At 43.8% G+C, this 13,238-nt stretch overlaps 1 protein-coding gene across 1 annotated transcript in view; it reads left to right on the forward strand.

Moving 5' to 3' along the window:
• Positions 1-13,238, forward strand: part of FBP2 (fructose-bisphosphatase 2) — a 38,090-nt gene that overhangs the window by 23,888 nt on the left and 964 nt on the right. The window contains exon 6 of the mRNA XM_010371999.2: positions 9,298-9,417. Within this exon, the coding sequence (XP_010370301.1) occupies positions 9,298-9,417 (120 nt within the window). The remainder of the gene's footprint in view (positions 1-9,297; positions 9,418-13,238) is intronic.

Raw genomic sequence — 13,238 nt, forward strand, 5'->3', positions numbered from 1 at the left:
CAAAATTCAGAGCGCAGGCCGGATCCTCTCTGAAGTCACTTGTTTAAACTAAACTCCAACCTATAGATTCACTCACTCAGTTGAATTTGCTTTTAGAAGAAATAATTATATGAGAGGCCCTCAAAAAGCTCATGGAAAAATGAAATTAAAAGAGATTAAAAACATAAAATATAAACTTTAGTTCTCAACACAAGCTCCATCAAGTTCAGATGATTTTGTAAGGGCTCATACCCACCCTTTAATCCGTCTGTAACGAACTGAGGTATGGGAATTTAACCCTGTCAAGGCTGTCTTTATAATGTTATTTGCCGAAGAAAAATGGGTGCCCTTTAAAGGTTTTTTAAGATTGGGAAACAAAAAGAATTCAGAAGGAGCTAAATCAGGATTGTAGTGATTTTCCATCAAAACCCTTGCAAGACTGCCATTGTTTGATGAGAAGATTAAGCAGGAGCACTGATGTGGTGGAGAAGGACTCCATGGTGAACTTTCCTGGGCTTTTTCTGCTAAAACTGTGGCTTTCTCAGAACACTCTCATAATAAGCAGATGTGGGCCAAGGATGTTTCTCCCCAGTGTTGTAAAAATGAATGGGTGTAATTATGAAGGGCAAATTGTATCCTCTATCTTCAGAGGCCCTTGCTCTCCTCCCCCAAGTTACGAGCATCTATAGTTATCCCTCCCTCCCGCCCTCGCTCCCTCCTGCACTCTCACCTATCTCTCTTTCTCTCTCTCTCTGTCATCTATCTATCTATCTATCTATCTATCTATCTATCTATCTATCTATCTATCTATCTATCTTTGATAGATTTCTCATAGCTTTTCTTTACAGAGCAAAGGCTAAAGAGTAGAAACACCTGTCTCTGTTATGTCAAGTCCTTCTGGGCTAAAACACTAGGAGCTTAGGAAGATGGGTTCCATCTCTAGTTCCTGATAGTTCACTGTGTGTCTGTTGAAAGATTCTTTCTGTATTTAAATGTTTTGATTTTATAACTTAATGTTTTCTCCAAATATAAAAATTATGTTCCTGTGTAACACATCACATGGAAGACACCAAAAAATATAAGAAAATGTAAACAAAATCCATGTGTAAGATACTCCACCCTCAGAAACCCCACTGTGGGCCACCACATCTGGCTAGTTTTTTGTATTTAGTAGAAACAGGGTTTCACCGTGTCGGCCAAGATGGTCTCGATCTGACCTCGTGATCCTCTGGCATCAGCCTACCAAAGTGCTGGGACTACAGGCGTGAGTGACCACGCTCGGCTGAACATCTTGATACATTTCTCTAGGGTTTGTTTTCTGCAAATGTGCTTACCCAGTTACCAAATGTGGTTCAACTGGAAACAGTTTTTAAATCTGCTTTTCTACTGACTTCACGAGCATTTCCGAGTCAGTAAAAGTTCTTCAAAAGCATATTGCTGTACCGTAACATGCTTAATCATTCTCAGGTTGTTCCACACTTAGGCTGCGTCCAGCTTTTCACTCCATAAATAATGCTGTAGTGAGCCCCTTTGTACCTCATTTTGCTGATCTGAAAATTCCCTTAGAAGGCATCCCTAGAAGTAAGGCTGGGCCCGGTGGCTCACGCTTGTAATCCCAGCACTTTGGAAGGCCAAGGTAGGCAGATCACTTGAGGTCAGGAGTTTGAAAACAGCCTGGCCAACATGGTGAAACACCATCTCTACTAAAAATACAAAAGTTACCTGGGTGTGGTTGGTAGGTGTCTGTAATCCCAGCTACTTGGGAGGCCGAGGCAGGAAAATCACTTGAACCCGAAAGGAAGAGGAGGTTACGGTGAACTGAAATTGCATCACTGCCCTCCAGTCTGGGCAACAGAGCAAGACTCTGTCTCAAAAAAAAAAAAAAAAAAAAAAAGGGTATGAAGGCATTCCTAGAAGTAGGATTTCTGGTAAAACAGAATTCTGGAACCTCACTTCAGTCTTCACTCTCAAGTCAGGCCAAGGTGCTTCACCTCGGGTCTGATAGAGTGTTAAGTAACTAAAATAGGAGAAGACTTGGTAATTTTTGCCTAAATGTGGTTTCACGGCATGCAGCTAGGAGACAACAGAATATGATGCTGTAATTATCATTATAATTATGATTTGGGGGTGTTTCAAGGTGATAATAATAATAGCTAACATGTATTGGGTGATTAACATGTCGTAAGCCCTATTTTAATGTTTTATGTGTAATAGCTCCTTTTATCTCATAACAACTCTTGGAGGCAGGTACAGATGGGGAAGCTGAGGCACAGAGTAGTTCAATTACTTATCCAAGGTAAGTGGCTGAGCCAGGATTCGAACCCAAGCATTCTGGCTGTCAACCCATGCCCTTAACCACAACGTGAGCCTGCTTGGAAACAATCAAGTGGGGCAGAATCCTCACTCCCACACACAGGTGCGTGGTTCAGGGCTGCCTAACCTCAGGGGAGACAGCGCCTCCCTGCTGGCTGCGGAGTTTCTGCCTCCTCCACCCCGGTTCCTCTTCCTGCTTTATGAGCTGTGCACCTGCTGGGTGTGGACAGGACAGAAGCCCAGCTGCAGAGCACCCAATTCCGTATCTGGAAGGGAAGAGGAATATGAATCAGGCTGTTCTCAGGAATCTGCTTATTGTGGAGGAAATGAATGAGAAACACTGCTTCAGGGCTCTGGTAGTTTGTTTTGCGTTCATTTTCATTTTTGACAGTTGTTAGAGCATTGCACTTGCCTAATTAGCAGAAATATTTCCTTACATTTGTCACAAATTCCACCTGTTGGTGCAGTGCCAAGTGTGAGCCATAAAATTGGAGTTACTAAAAAGGATGGTGACCATGAATTATGAAGGAGGTGACTAATCATTAAAACTGTCATCATTTTATTTATTTAACTTTATTTTATTTATTTATGTATTTATTTTTATTTTGAGATGGAGTTTCCCTCTTGTTGCCAAGACTGAAGTGCACTGGCGTGATCTCGGCTCACCACAACGTCCGCCTCCCCGGTTCAAGCGATTCTCCTGCCTCAGCCTCCCGAGTAGCTGGGGTTTCAGGCTTCTGCCACCACACCCGGCTAATTTTTGTATTTTTAGTAGAGACGGGATTTCACCATATTGGTCAGGCTGGTCTTGAACGCCTGACCACAGGTGATCCACCTGCCTCGGCCTCCCAAAGTGCTGGGATTACAGGCGTGAACCACCACGCCAGGCCCATCGTTTTATTTTTAATTGACATATAATAATTGTACATATTTATGGGATACATAGTGATGTTTCATTATATATAATGTACAGTGATCAGATCAGTATAATTAGGAAATCCATCATCTCAAACATTTATTATTTCTCTGTGTTGGGAACATTCAATATCCTCCTTCTAGCTTTTTGAAAATATGTCCGGGCCGGGCACGGTGGCTCAAGCCTGTAATCCCAGCACTTTGGGAGGCCGAGACAGGTGGATCACGAGGTCAGGAGATCGAGACCATCCTGGCTAACACCGTGAAACCCCGTCTCTACTAAAAAATACAAAAAACTAGCCGGGCGAGGTGGCGGGCGCCTGTAGTCCCAGCTACTCGGGAGGCTGAGGCAGGAGAATGGCATAAACCCGGGAGGCAGAGCTTGCAGTGAGCTGAGATCCGGCCACTGCACTCCAGCCTGGGCGATAGAGCGAGACTCCGTCTCAAAAAAAAAAAAAAAAAAAAAAAGAAAATATGTCCGATATTATTGTTAACTATGTTCATCCTACAGGGGTTCAGACACCAGAACACATGCCTGTGATGCAGGTGTGATTTTATTTTTCACACTTTTATTTTAGATTCAGGGGTAGTTGTGCAGGTTTGTTATATAAGTAAACTCGTGTCAAGGGGGTTTGTTGTACACATTGTTTGGTCTCCCAGGTACTAAACCTGGTATCCAATACTTCTCTTTTCTGCTCCTCCCCTTCCTCCCTCCCTCCACCCTCAAGTAGGCCCCAGTGCCTGTTGTTTCCCTCTTTGTATCCATGTGTTTCTCATCATTTAGCTCCTACTTATAAGTGAGAACATGTAGCATCTGGTTTCCTATTTCTGTGTTAGTTTACTTAAGATAATTAGGCCTTCAGCTCCACCCATGTTCCTGCAAAAACATCATGTCATTCTTCTTTATGGCTGCATAGTATTCCATTGTGTATATGTAGCACATTTTCTTTATCCAGTCCACCACTGATGGGCATCTAGGTTGACTCCATGTCTTTGCTATTGTAAATAGTGTTGCAGTGAACATACACGTGCATGTGTCTTTACAATAGAATGATTTCTATTCCTTTGGGTATATACCCAGTCATGGGATGGCTGGGTCAAATGGGATGGCTGCTTTTAGCTGTTTGAGAGATCATTACACTGCTTTTCTCAATGGTTGAACTGATTTACACTCCCACCAATAATGCATAAACATTCCCTTTTCTCTGCAACCTCACCAGCCTCTGTTATATTTTGATTTTTAAATAATTGTCATTCTGACTGGTGTGAGATGGTATTTCATTGTGGTTTTGATTTGCATTTCTCTAATGAGCAATGATATTGAGCTTTTTTCATATGCTTTTTGGCTGCATGTATGTGGTCTTCTTTTTTTTTTCTTTTTTGAGATGGAGTCTCTCTCTGTCGCCCATGCTGGAGTGCAGTGGCACGATCTCAGCTCACTGCAACCTCTGCCTCCCGGGTTCAAGTGATTCTTCTGCCTCAGCCTCCCAAGTAGCTGGGACTACAGGCACATGCCACCATGCCCAGCTAATGTTTGTATCTTTAGTAGAGATGGAGTTTCACCATATTGGCCAGGCTGGGTGTGTCTTCTTTTGAAAAGTGTCTGTTCATGTCCTTTGCCCATTTTTAAATGTTTTTTTTTTCCTTATATATTTAAGCTCCTTATAGGTGCTGGATATTAGACTTTTCTCAGATGTATAGTTTGCAGAAATTTTCTCCCATTCTGTGGGTTGTCTGTTTATTGACAGTTTCTTTTGCTGTGCAGAAGCTCTTTAGTTTAATTAGATCTCATTTGGCAATTTTTGTTTTCATTGCAATTGCTTTTGGTGTCTTTGTCATGAATTCTTTGCCCATGCCTACATCCAGAATGGTATTGCCTGGGTTGTCTTCCAGGGTTTTTATGGTTTTGGGTTTCACATTAAGTTTTTAATCCATCTTGAGTTAGTTTTTGTATATGGTATAAGGAAGCGGTCCAGTTTCAACCTTCTGCATATGGCTAGCTAGTTATCTCAGCACCATTTATTGAATGGGAAGTCATTTCCTCATTGCTTGTTTTTGTCAGCTTTGTTGAAGGTCAAATGGTTGTAGGTGTATGACCTTATTTCTGGATTCTCTATTGTGTTACATTGGTCTATTTGTCTGTTTTTGTACCAGTGCCTTGCTGTTTTGGTTATTTTAGCTCTGTAGTATAGTTTGAAGTCAAGTAATATGAAACCTCCAGCTTGTTCTTTTTGCTTAGGATTGCCTTGGCTATTCTGTCTCTTTATGGTTCCATATGAATTTTAAAAGTCTTTTTCTAGTTCTGTGAAAAATGTCATTGGTAATTTAATAGGAACAGCACTGAATCTGTAAATTGCTTTGGGTGGTATGCCCATTTTAACAATATTGATCCTTTATATCCATGGGCATGGAATGTTTTTCCATTTGTTTGTGTCATCTCTGATTTCTTTGAGCAATGTTTTGTAGCTCTTATTATAGAACTCTTTTACCTCCATGGCTAGCTCTATTCCTGGGGATTTTATTATTTTTGTGGCAATTGTGAAAGGGATTATGTTCCTGATTTGGCTTTTGGCCTGGCTGTTTTTGGTGTAGGGATGGTAATGATTTTTTTGTATGTTCATTTCGTATCTTGAAACTCGGCTGAAGTTGTTTATCAGCCTAAGGAGCTTTTGGACCAATACTATGGAGTTTTCTTTTTTTCTTTTTCTTTTCTTTTTCTTTTTTTTTTTTTGAGACAGAGTCTCACTCTGTTGCCCAGGCTGGAGTGCAGTGGCACGGTCTCAGCTCACTGCAAGCTCCACCTCCCAGGTTCACGCCATTCTCCTGCCTCAGCCTCTCGAGTAGCTGGGACTACAGGTGCCCGCCACCACGCCCGGCTAGTTTTTTGTATTTTTAGTAGAGATGGGGTTTCACCGTGTTAGCCAGGATGGTCTCGATCTCCTGACCTCGTGATCTGCCCACCTCGGCCTCCCAAAGTGCTGGGATTACAGGTGTGAAACACCACGCCCAGCCGACCAATACTATGGGGTTTTCTAGCTATACAATCATGTCATCTGCAAAGAGGGATAGTTTGACTTCCTATTTTCCTATTTGGATGCCCTTTACTTATTTCTTTTGCCTGATTGTTCTGGCCATAACTGCCAATACTGTGCTGAATAGGAGTGGTGAGAGAGGGCATCCTTTTCTTGTGCCAGTTTTCAAGGGGAGTGCTTCCAGCTTTTGCCCATTCAGCATAATGTTGGTTGTGGGTTTGTCATAAATGGAGCTTATTATTTTAAGGTATGTTCATTCAATACCTAGTTTGTTGAGAGTTTGTAACATGAAGAGGTGTTGAATTTCATTGAAAGCCTTTTTCTGCATTTATTGAGATAATCAAGTGGTTTTTGTCTTTAGTTCATTTTATGTGATGAATCACATTTATTGATTTGTGTATGTTGACCCAACCTTGCATCCCAGGGATAAAGCCTACTTGACTGTGGTGGATAAGCTTTATAAGGTGCTGCTGCTGTGTATTTTGATGAGGATTTTTGCATCAATATTCATCAAGAATATTGGCCTGAAGTTTTTTTTTTTTTTTATTGTGTGTCTGCCAGGTTTTGGTATCAGAATGATGTTGGCCTTACAGAATGAGTTGGGGAGGAGTCTTTCCTCTTCAATTTTTTTGGAACAGTTTCAGTGGAAATGGTATCAGCTCTTCTTTATATATCTTGTAGAATTCGGCTCTGAATCTCTCTGGTTATAGGCTTTTTTTGGATGATAGGCTATTTTTACTGATTTAATTTTGGGGTTTGTTATTGGTCTGTTCAGGGATTCAGTTTCTTCCTGGCTGTTGCAGGAGAGTGTATGTGTCCAGGAATTTTTCCATTTCTTCTAGATTTTCTAGTGTGAGTGCATAGAGGTGTCCACAGTAGTCTCTGATGGTTTGTATTTCTGTGGTGTCAGTGGTAATATCCCCTTTGTTATTTCTAGTTGAATTTATTTGGATCGTCTCTCTATTTTTCTCTATTAATCTAGTGAGCAGTCTATCTATCTTATTCCTTTTCTTTCAAAAAACAAACTCCTAGTTTCATTGATCTTTTGATTTGTTTTTTTTTTTTTTTAGACGAAGTCTCACACTGTCACCCAGGGCTGGAGAGCAGTGGCGCCATCTCCACTCACTGCGGCCTCCGCCTCCCAGGGCCGGAGAGCGGCGGCGCCATCTCTACTCACTGCGGCCTCCGCCTCCCAGGGCTGGAGAGCAGTGGTGCAATCTCTACTCTCTACAACCTCTGCCTCCCAGGTTCAAGCAATTCTCCTGCCTCAGCCTCCCAAATAGCTGGGACTACAGACACACACCACCACACCTGTCTAATTTTTGTATTTTCAGTAGAGATGGGATTTCACCATGTTGGTTGGGCTGGTCTCGAACTCCTGCTCTCAGGTGATTCACCCACCTTGGCCTCTCAAAGTGCTGGGATTACAGGCATGAGTCACAGGGCCCAGCCATGAATTGTGTTGTGTGTGTGTGTGTGTGTGTGTGTGTGTGTGTGTGAGAGTCTCCTTCAGTTCAGCTCTATTTTGATTATTTCTTGTCTTTTGCTAGCTTTGGAGCTGGTTTGCTCTTACATCTCTAGTTCTTTTGGTTGTGCTATTAGGTTGTTAATGTGAGATCTTTTCAACTTTTTGATGTGGGAATTTAGTGCTATAAATTTTCCTCTTAACACTGCCTTAGCTGTGTCCCAGAAATTCTGGTTATTTTATCTTTTTTCTCACCAGTTTCAAAGAATCTCTTGATTTCTGCCTTAATTTCATTATTTATCCAAAAATCATTCAGGAGCAAGTTGTTTAATTTTCATGTAATTGTATAGTTTGAGTGATTTTCTTAGTCTCGATTTCAATTTTTATTGAGCTGTGGTTGGAGAGTGGCTGGTATAAGTTCAGTTCTTTTGCATTTGCTGAGGATTGTTTTATGTCTGAGGGTGTGTTCAATTTTAGTGTATGTGCTATGTGTGATGAAAAGAATGTATATTTTGCTGGTTTTGGGTGGAGAGTTCTATAGCTTTCTATTCTATAGATGTTCTGTAGCTATAGTTCTATAGATGTCTAAGAGATTCATTTGGTCTAGTGTTGATTTGAGGTCTTGAGTGTCTTCATTAATTTTCTACTTCAGTGATCACTGTCAGTGGGGTGTTGAAGTCTCCCACTATTATTGTGTGGGAGTCTAAGTCTCTCTGAAGGTGTCTAAAAGCTTGCTTTATGAATCTGAGTATCCCTGTGTTGGGTGCATATCATTGAGGATAGTTAGGCCTTCTTGTTGAACTGAGGCCTTTACAATTATGTAATATCCTTCTTTGTCTTTTTTGAACTTTATTGGTTTAAAGTCTATTTTGTCTGAAATTAAGATTGCAGCCCCTGCTTTTTTCTGTTTTCTATGTGTTTGGCTTCCATCCCTTTATTTTGAGCCCGGAGGCAGCACTGCATGTGGGATGGGCGACTTTCTTTTTCTTTCTGTTTGTTTGTTTAGAGGCTCTTTTAAGATTGCTGCAGGATACTGTCTCATACTTTAAGCCGTCCTACATTTGGTAAGTCCAGTCACACAATAAGGTTTGAGGAGCTCATAATGAATGAAATGCACAACTATATAATCTTTTCAATTCCTACACTAGTGGGTGGAGGATAGGGGATCAAGAAGGCAGAGGTCACACCAACTGGACTTGTGACCGCGAGTAGGTGCTAGCTCTTTTTTTTTTTTTTTTTTTTTTTTTTTTTTTGAGACGGAGTCTCGCTCTGTCGCCCAGGCTGGAGTGCAGTGGCCGGATCTCAGCTCACTGCAAGCTCCGCCTCCCAGGTTTACGCCATTCTCCTGCCTCAGCCTCCCGAGTAGCTGGAACTACAAGCGCCCGCCACCTCGCCCGGCTAGTTTTTTATATTTTTTTAGTAGAGACGGGGTTTCACCGGGTTAGCCATGATGGTCTCGATCTCCTGACCTTGTGATCCGCCCGTCTCGGCCTCCCAGAGTGCTGGGATTACAGGCTTGAGCCACCGCGCCCGGCCGGTGCTAGCTAATTCTGAAAGCCACTGCATCTTGTCTCTTCTCTTTCTGTCTTCTAGGATGGCAGTGCTCCCTATGGGGCCAGGTATGTGGGCTCCATGGTGGCTGACGTGCACCGCACCCTGGTCTATGGAGGAATTTTCCTGTACCCAGCCAACCAGAAGAGCCCTAAGGGCAAGGTAATTCTCCCTTGTCCACTGGCTGTGCATCTGGTCAGGGAGGAGGGGAGCTCCCTCCCCTCATGCCTGCTGTTTGGCTACTGCACTGCTTCGTGGCATGTCTGTGTGGGGATGGGCAGGGGAGGAAAAATACAGGGAGCTGTAGTTCCCTTGAGTGAGTCTCCAGGCTGTGGGAAGTTTGAAGAAGGAGGCAAACAGGCTGACGTTATGTGACTGGTGGTTCTCACTGGTCTTACCCCCTCCAGCCTCACACCCACCATTCACCGTAAGCCTGCTGTGTGTCTCATTTTCCACAGTCTGCGTCTGACTTTTGGCTTCAGCACCAGCTGATTTGGTGTCATGGACCCCATAGGGAGCCTAATAAAACTTATCAACACACTTCCCAGAACAAATGCATGTAAACGTACACATTACATACACATTACACATTGAGGGGGTTCACTGATGCCCTGAAGTCCACCCAAATATCCCCTAGAGAATTTCCAAACCCTAGAATAAGAACTTCTGCTCAGAACTCAGCCAGTATATCTGGAAAGGTAGTTCCTGGAAGGTGTAATTGCAATTTAATGATGCAAAACTGAAAATACTTGTCTTATCAAGTGAGAATCTTATGATCCAGCTGTCTTGCATAGAACCTCCCATAAAAATGCATCTGAATTTTAGCCGATCACAGAAATAGTAGGTAAGTAGTCAAATCAAATGAAGGCCTCTGTTTTCTCTGACACACCAACAACCAGCAACACATTTTTCTGTCTCTCAGAGTCACCTTGAGATTTGAGTTATTCGAATGCTAAGAATCAAAGCCATGCTGAGAGATCTAACACAGCACACTGAAGCCAGAGAGACTTTAATAGGTTGGTGTAATCAGGTGTTTCTCTCCATGTGAGGGCTTAGCCCGAGTGTATTCACCCACTGAACTAAGAGCACCGATAAGCCTGCAGAAGAGCTGCTGAAGGGAAGCTAAGCACCATGGAGGACTAAGTGAGGCAAGTAGAAGACATGGAAATTCTTTTTTGTTTTTTTTTTTGGTGGGGGGAGGGGGACAGAGTTTTGCTCTGTCGCCCAGGCTGGAGTGCAGTGGCGAGATCTCGGCTCACTGCAAGCTCCGCCTCCCAGGTTCACGCCATTCTCCTGCCTCAGCCTCCCAAGTAGCTGGGACTACAGGCGCCCGCCACCACGCCAGGCTAATGTTTTGTACTTTTAGTAGAGATGGGGTTTCACCGTGTTAGCCAGGATAGTCTCGATCTCCTGACCTCATGATCTGCCCGCCTCAGCCTCCCAAAGTGCTGGGATTACAGCCACTGTGCCCGGCCAAGATGTGGAAATTCTTAGAACCACTCTGGTCACTTACTCAGTTACACTGGGGAGAATATAAAGATCAATTACTACTGATTATTCAAATGATTGTAAATGAGTCAGAAAATACCCACATGGGATCACATACTCATATCCTGTAAGCACACGTCACTCCATAGATAGATCTGCGTTTGCTGCGCATAACCACCACCCATTCTGAAACTTCTGTTGGATCCTGATCTCTGCGTTTCTGCTGTCATGGTCCCTGTGCCCACCTCTGTGTGTGTGTCTGTGTGTGCACGTGCATGTTCCTATGCTGTGTGTGCCTGCATCTGTACAGCTGTGTAGATTTAATTGCAGGGAAAGTACAGGTCATGGTCGGGTGTGGGGGCTCACGCCTGTAATCCCAGCACTTTGGGAGGCCGAGGCAGGCATATCACGAGGTCAGGAGATCTAGACCATCCTGGCTAACATGGTGAAACCCCGTCTCTACTGAAAATAATAATAATAAAAAAATTAGCTGGGCATGGTGGCACGTGCCTGTAATCCCAGCTCCTCAGGAGGCTGAGGCAGGAGAATCGCTTGAACCTGGGAGGTGGAGGTTGCAGTGAGCTGAGATCGCGCCACTGCACTCCAGCCTGGGTGACAGGGCGCGAGTTCGTCTCAAAAAAAAAAAAAAAAAAAAACTTAGCTGGGCGTGGTGGCGGGCGCCTGTAGTCCCAGCTACTTGGGAGGCTGAGGCAGGAGAATGGCGTGAACCTGGGAGGCGGAGCTTGCAATGAGCCGAGATCGCGCCACTGCACTCCAGCCTGGGCGACAAAGCGAGACTCGGTCTCAAAAAAAAAAAAAAAAAAAAGTACAGGTCGCATGTCACATGGCCTGCAGGCCAAGGTGCCATGAAGTCCTGGGCATTTTGGTATTAAATTTCCTACAACAAGGGCATCTGAGGTCAGAGCAAAAGTAACTTGGCTCCAAGACAAGCACATTATGTACTAAGGCTGAGATTTTTTTGGTTAAAGTATTTGAATCAACAGGGTAATTGATTACAGTCTGAGACTTTATTGTCTGATACCCCAAATCCCCCCCATAAAAGGGGAGAAAAATGCTGAGTGCTACAGGCTGTCAAGGTGAGGGTCTCCTTGGCTAGACTGTCCTGGACAGCGTGGCCTCCAGTGTCCCTCCTGTGGGTAATGAAGGACAGAACTATCCGCCCCCAGACAGCCCGCATGCACCACAACTTTTTTACACCCTTCTGGGCACCCATTACTTTAAGAGCCAGAGGTCTAGGGTGAGGGCATCTTACACTGTCTGACCAAAATGGCAGTAAATACCCCCATGGAGTCTTCACCTACTTTCCCTTGAATGCCTGGATCTCCAGCCTAGACCAAATATATCGTGTTTCTCTCCTTAATATATATAATATATACAGTAGAAAAATATAACAACATATAACATATAAATATATAATATGATATATAATGACGTAATAATATATAAATATATAATAGAACAATAGAAAAAATTCACTATAATATATGACTGTTTCTGAAAGTAGTTTAAACGTATCACCAAAACGGACTGGAAGAAAAGGATGGTAAGGAAAGGCTGCACACAGCTGGGTCAACCATTTTGTAAGGTGATAGTGGAGAATGAACTTCTGGGAAGTCACAGGTTGCACTGATGGGGAGAAAGGAGAAGATGATACTGAGTCATGCACAGCAGCAGGGCCTTCGGCCAGAACGACACCCTGAATCTAAGGTGATGGGGGTGTGTGTCGTGTGTCAGGCCGGGGGCGTCATGACATCATCACAGAAATAGACCTAAAAAGTCCATTCAATCCAACCCCATTCATTTCAATTCACTGTGTACTCACAGGACACGGGCAGCCTCCTGCCAGTTCTCATGTGCCTGCAGGAGGGTTAGAGAAGGCCTTCCTTCCTCTGAACAGGCTCAGCCCGGGGTCTTGTGCAGAGACTGGCAAGCAGGGCACAGGCTGATTTCAACCCAATTTCTGCCCTCGGCTGGGACCCCCAGTGCAGGAAACACAGTGGCCTTGCTTGGACACTTCCTTTGTTTTTGAGACAGGCTCTTGCTCTGTCTCCTAAACTGGAGGGCAGTAGTGTGATCACAACTCACTGCAGCCTTGAACTCCGGGGCTCAGTTGATCCTCCTACTTCAGCTTCCTGAATAGCTGGGATCACAGGTGTGCACTACCACACCTGGTTAATTTTAGAATTTTTTGTAGAGATGGGGTCTCACTATCTCAAATGGGGTCTCAACTTCCTGGACTCAAGTGATCCTTTTGCCTCGGCCTCCCAAAATGCTGGGATTACAGACAGGAGCCAACACTTTCAATGTGTCAGGCACTACTGAGAGTGGAGATAGTACAGGGACCAGCTAGGATGGACAGCAGCCTAGGGAGGAAGCCAGGCACTAAAGAGGCCTCAGTGTGATGAGTGGTACCAGAGGGGAAGTACAGGATGCTATGGGGTGCAAACGATGGGATTTCGCTTAGTCTAAAGGGG

The sequence above is a fragment of the Rhinopithecus roxellana genome, chromosome 16 (genome assembly GCF_007565055.1).
Source record: "Rhinopithecus roxellana isolate Shanxi Qingling chromosome 16, ASM756505v1, whole genome shotgun sequence".
Lineage (NCBI taxonomy): Eukaryota > Metazoa > Chordata > Mammalia > Primates > Cercopithecidae > Rhinopithecus > Rhinopithecus roxellana.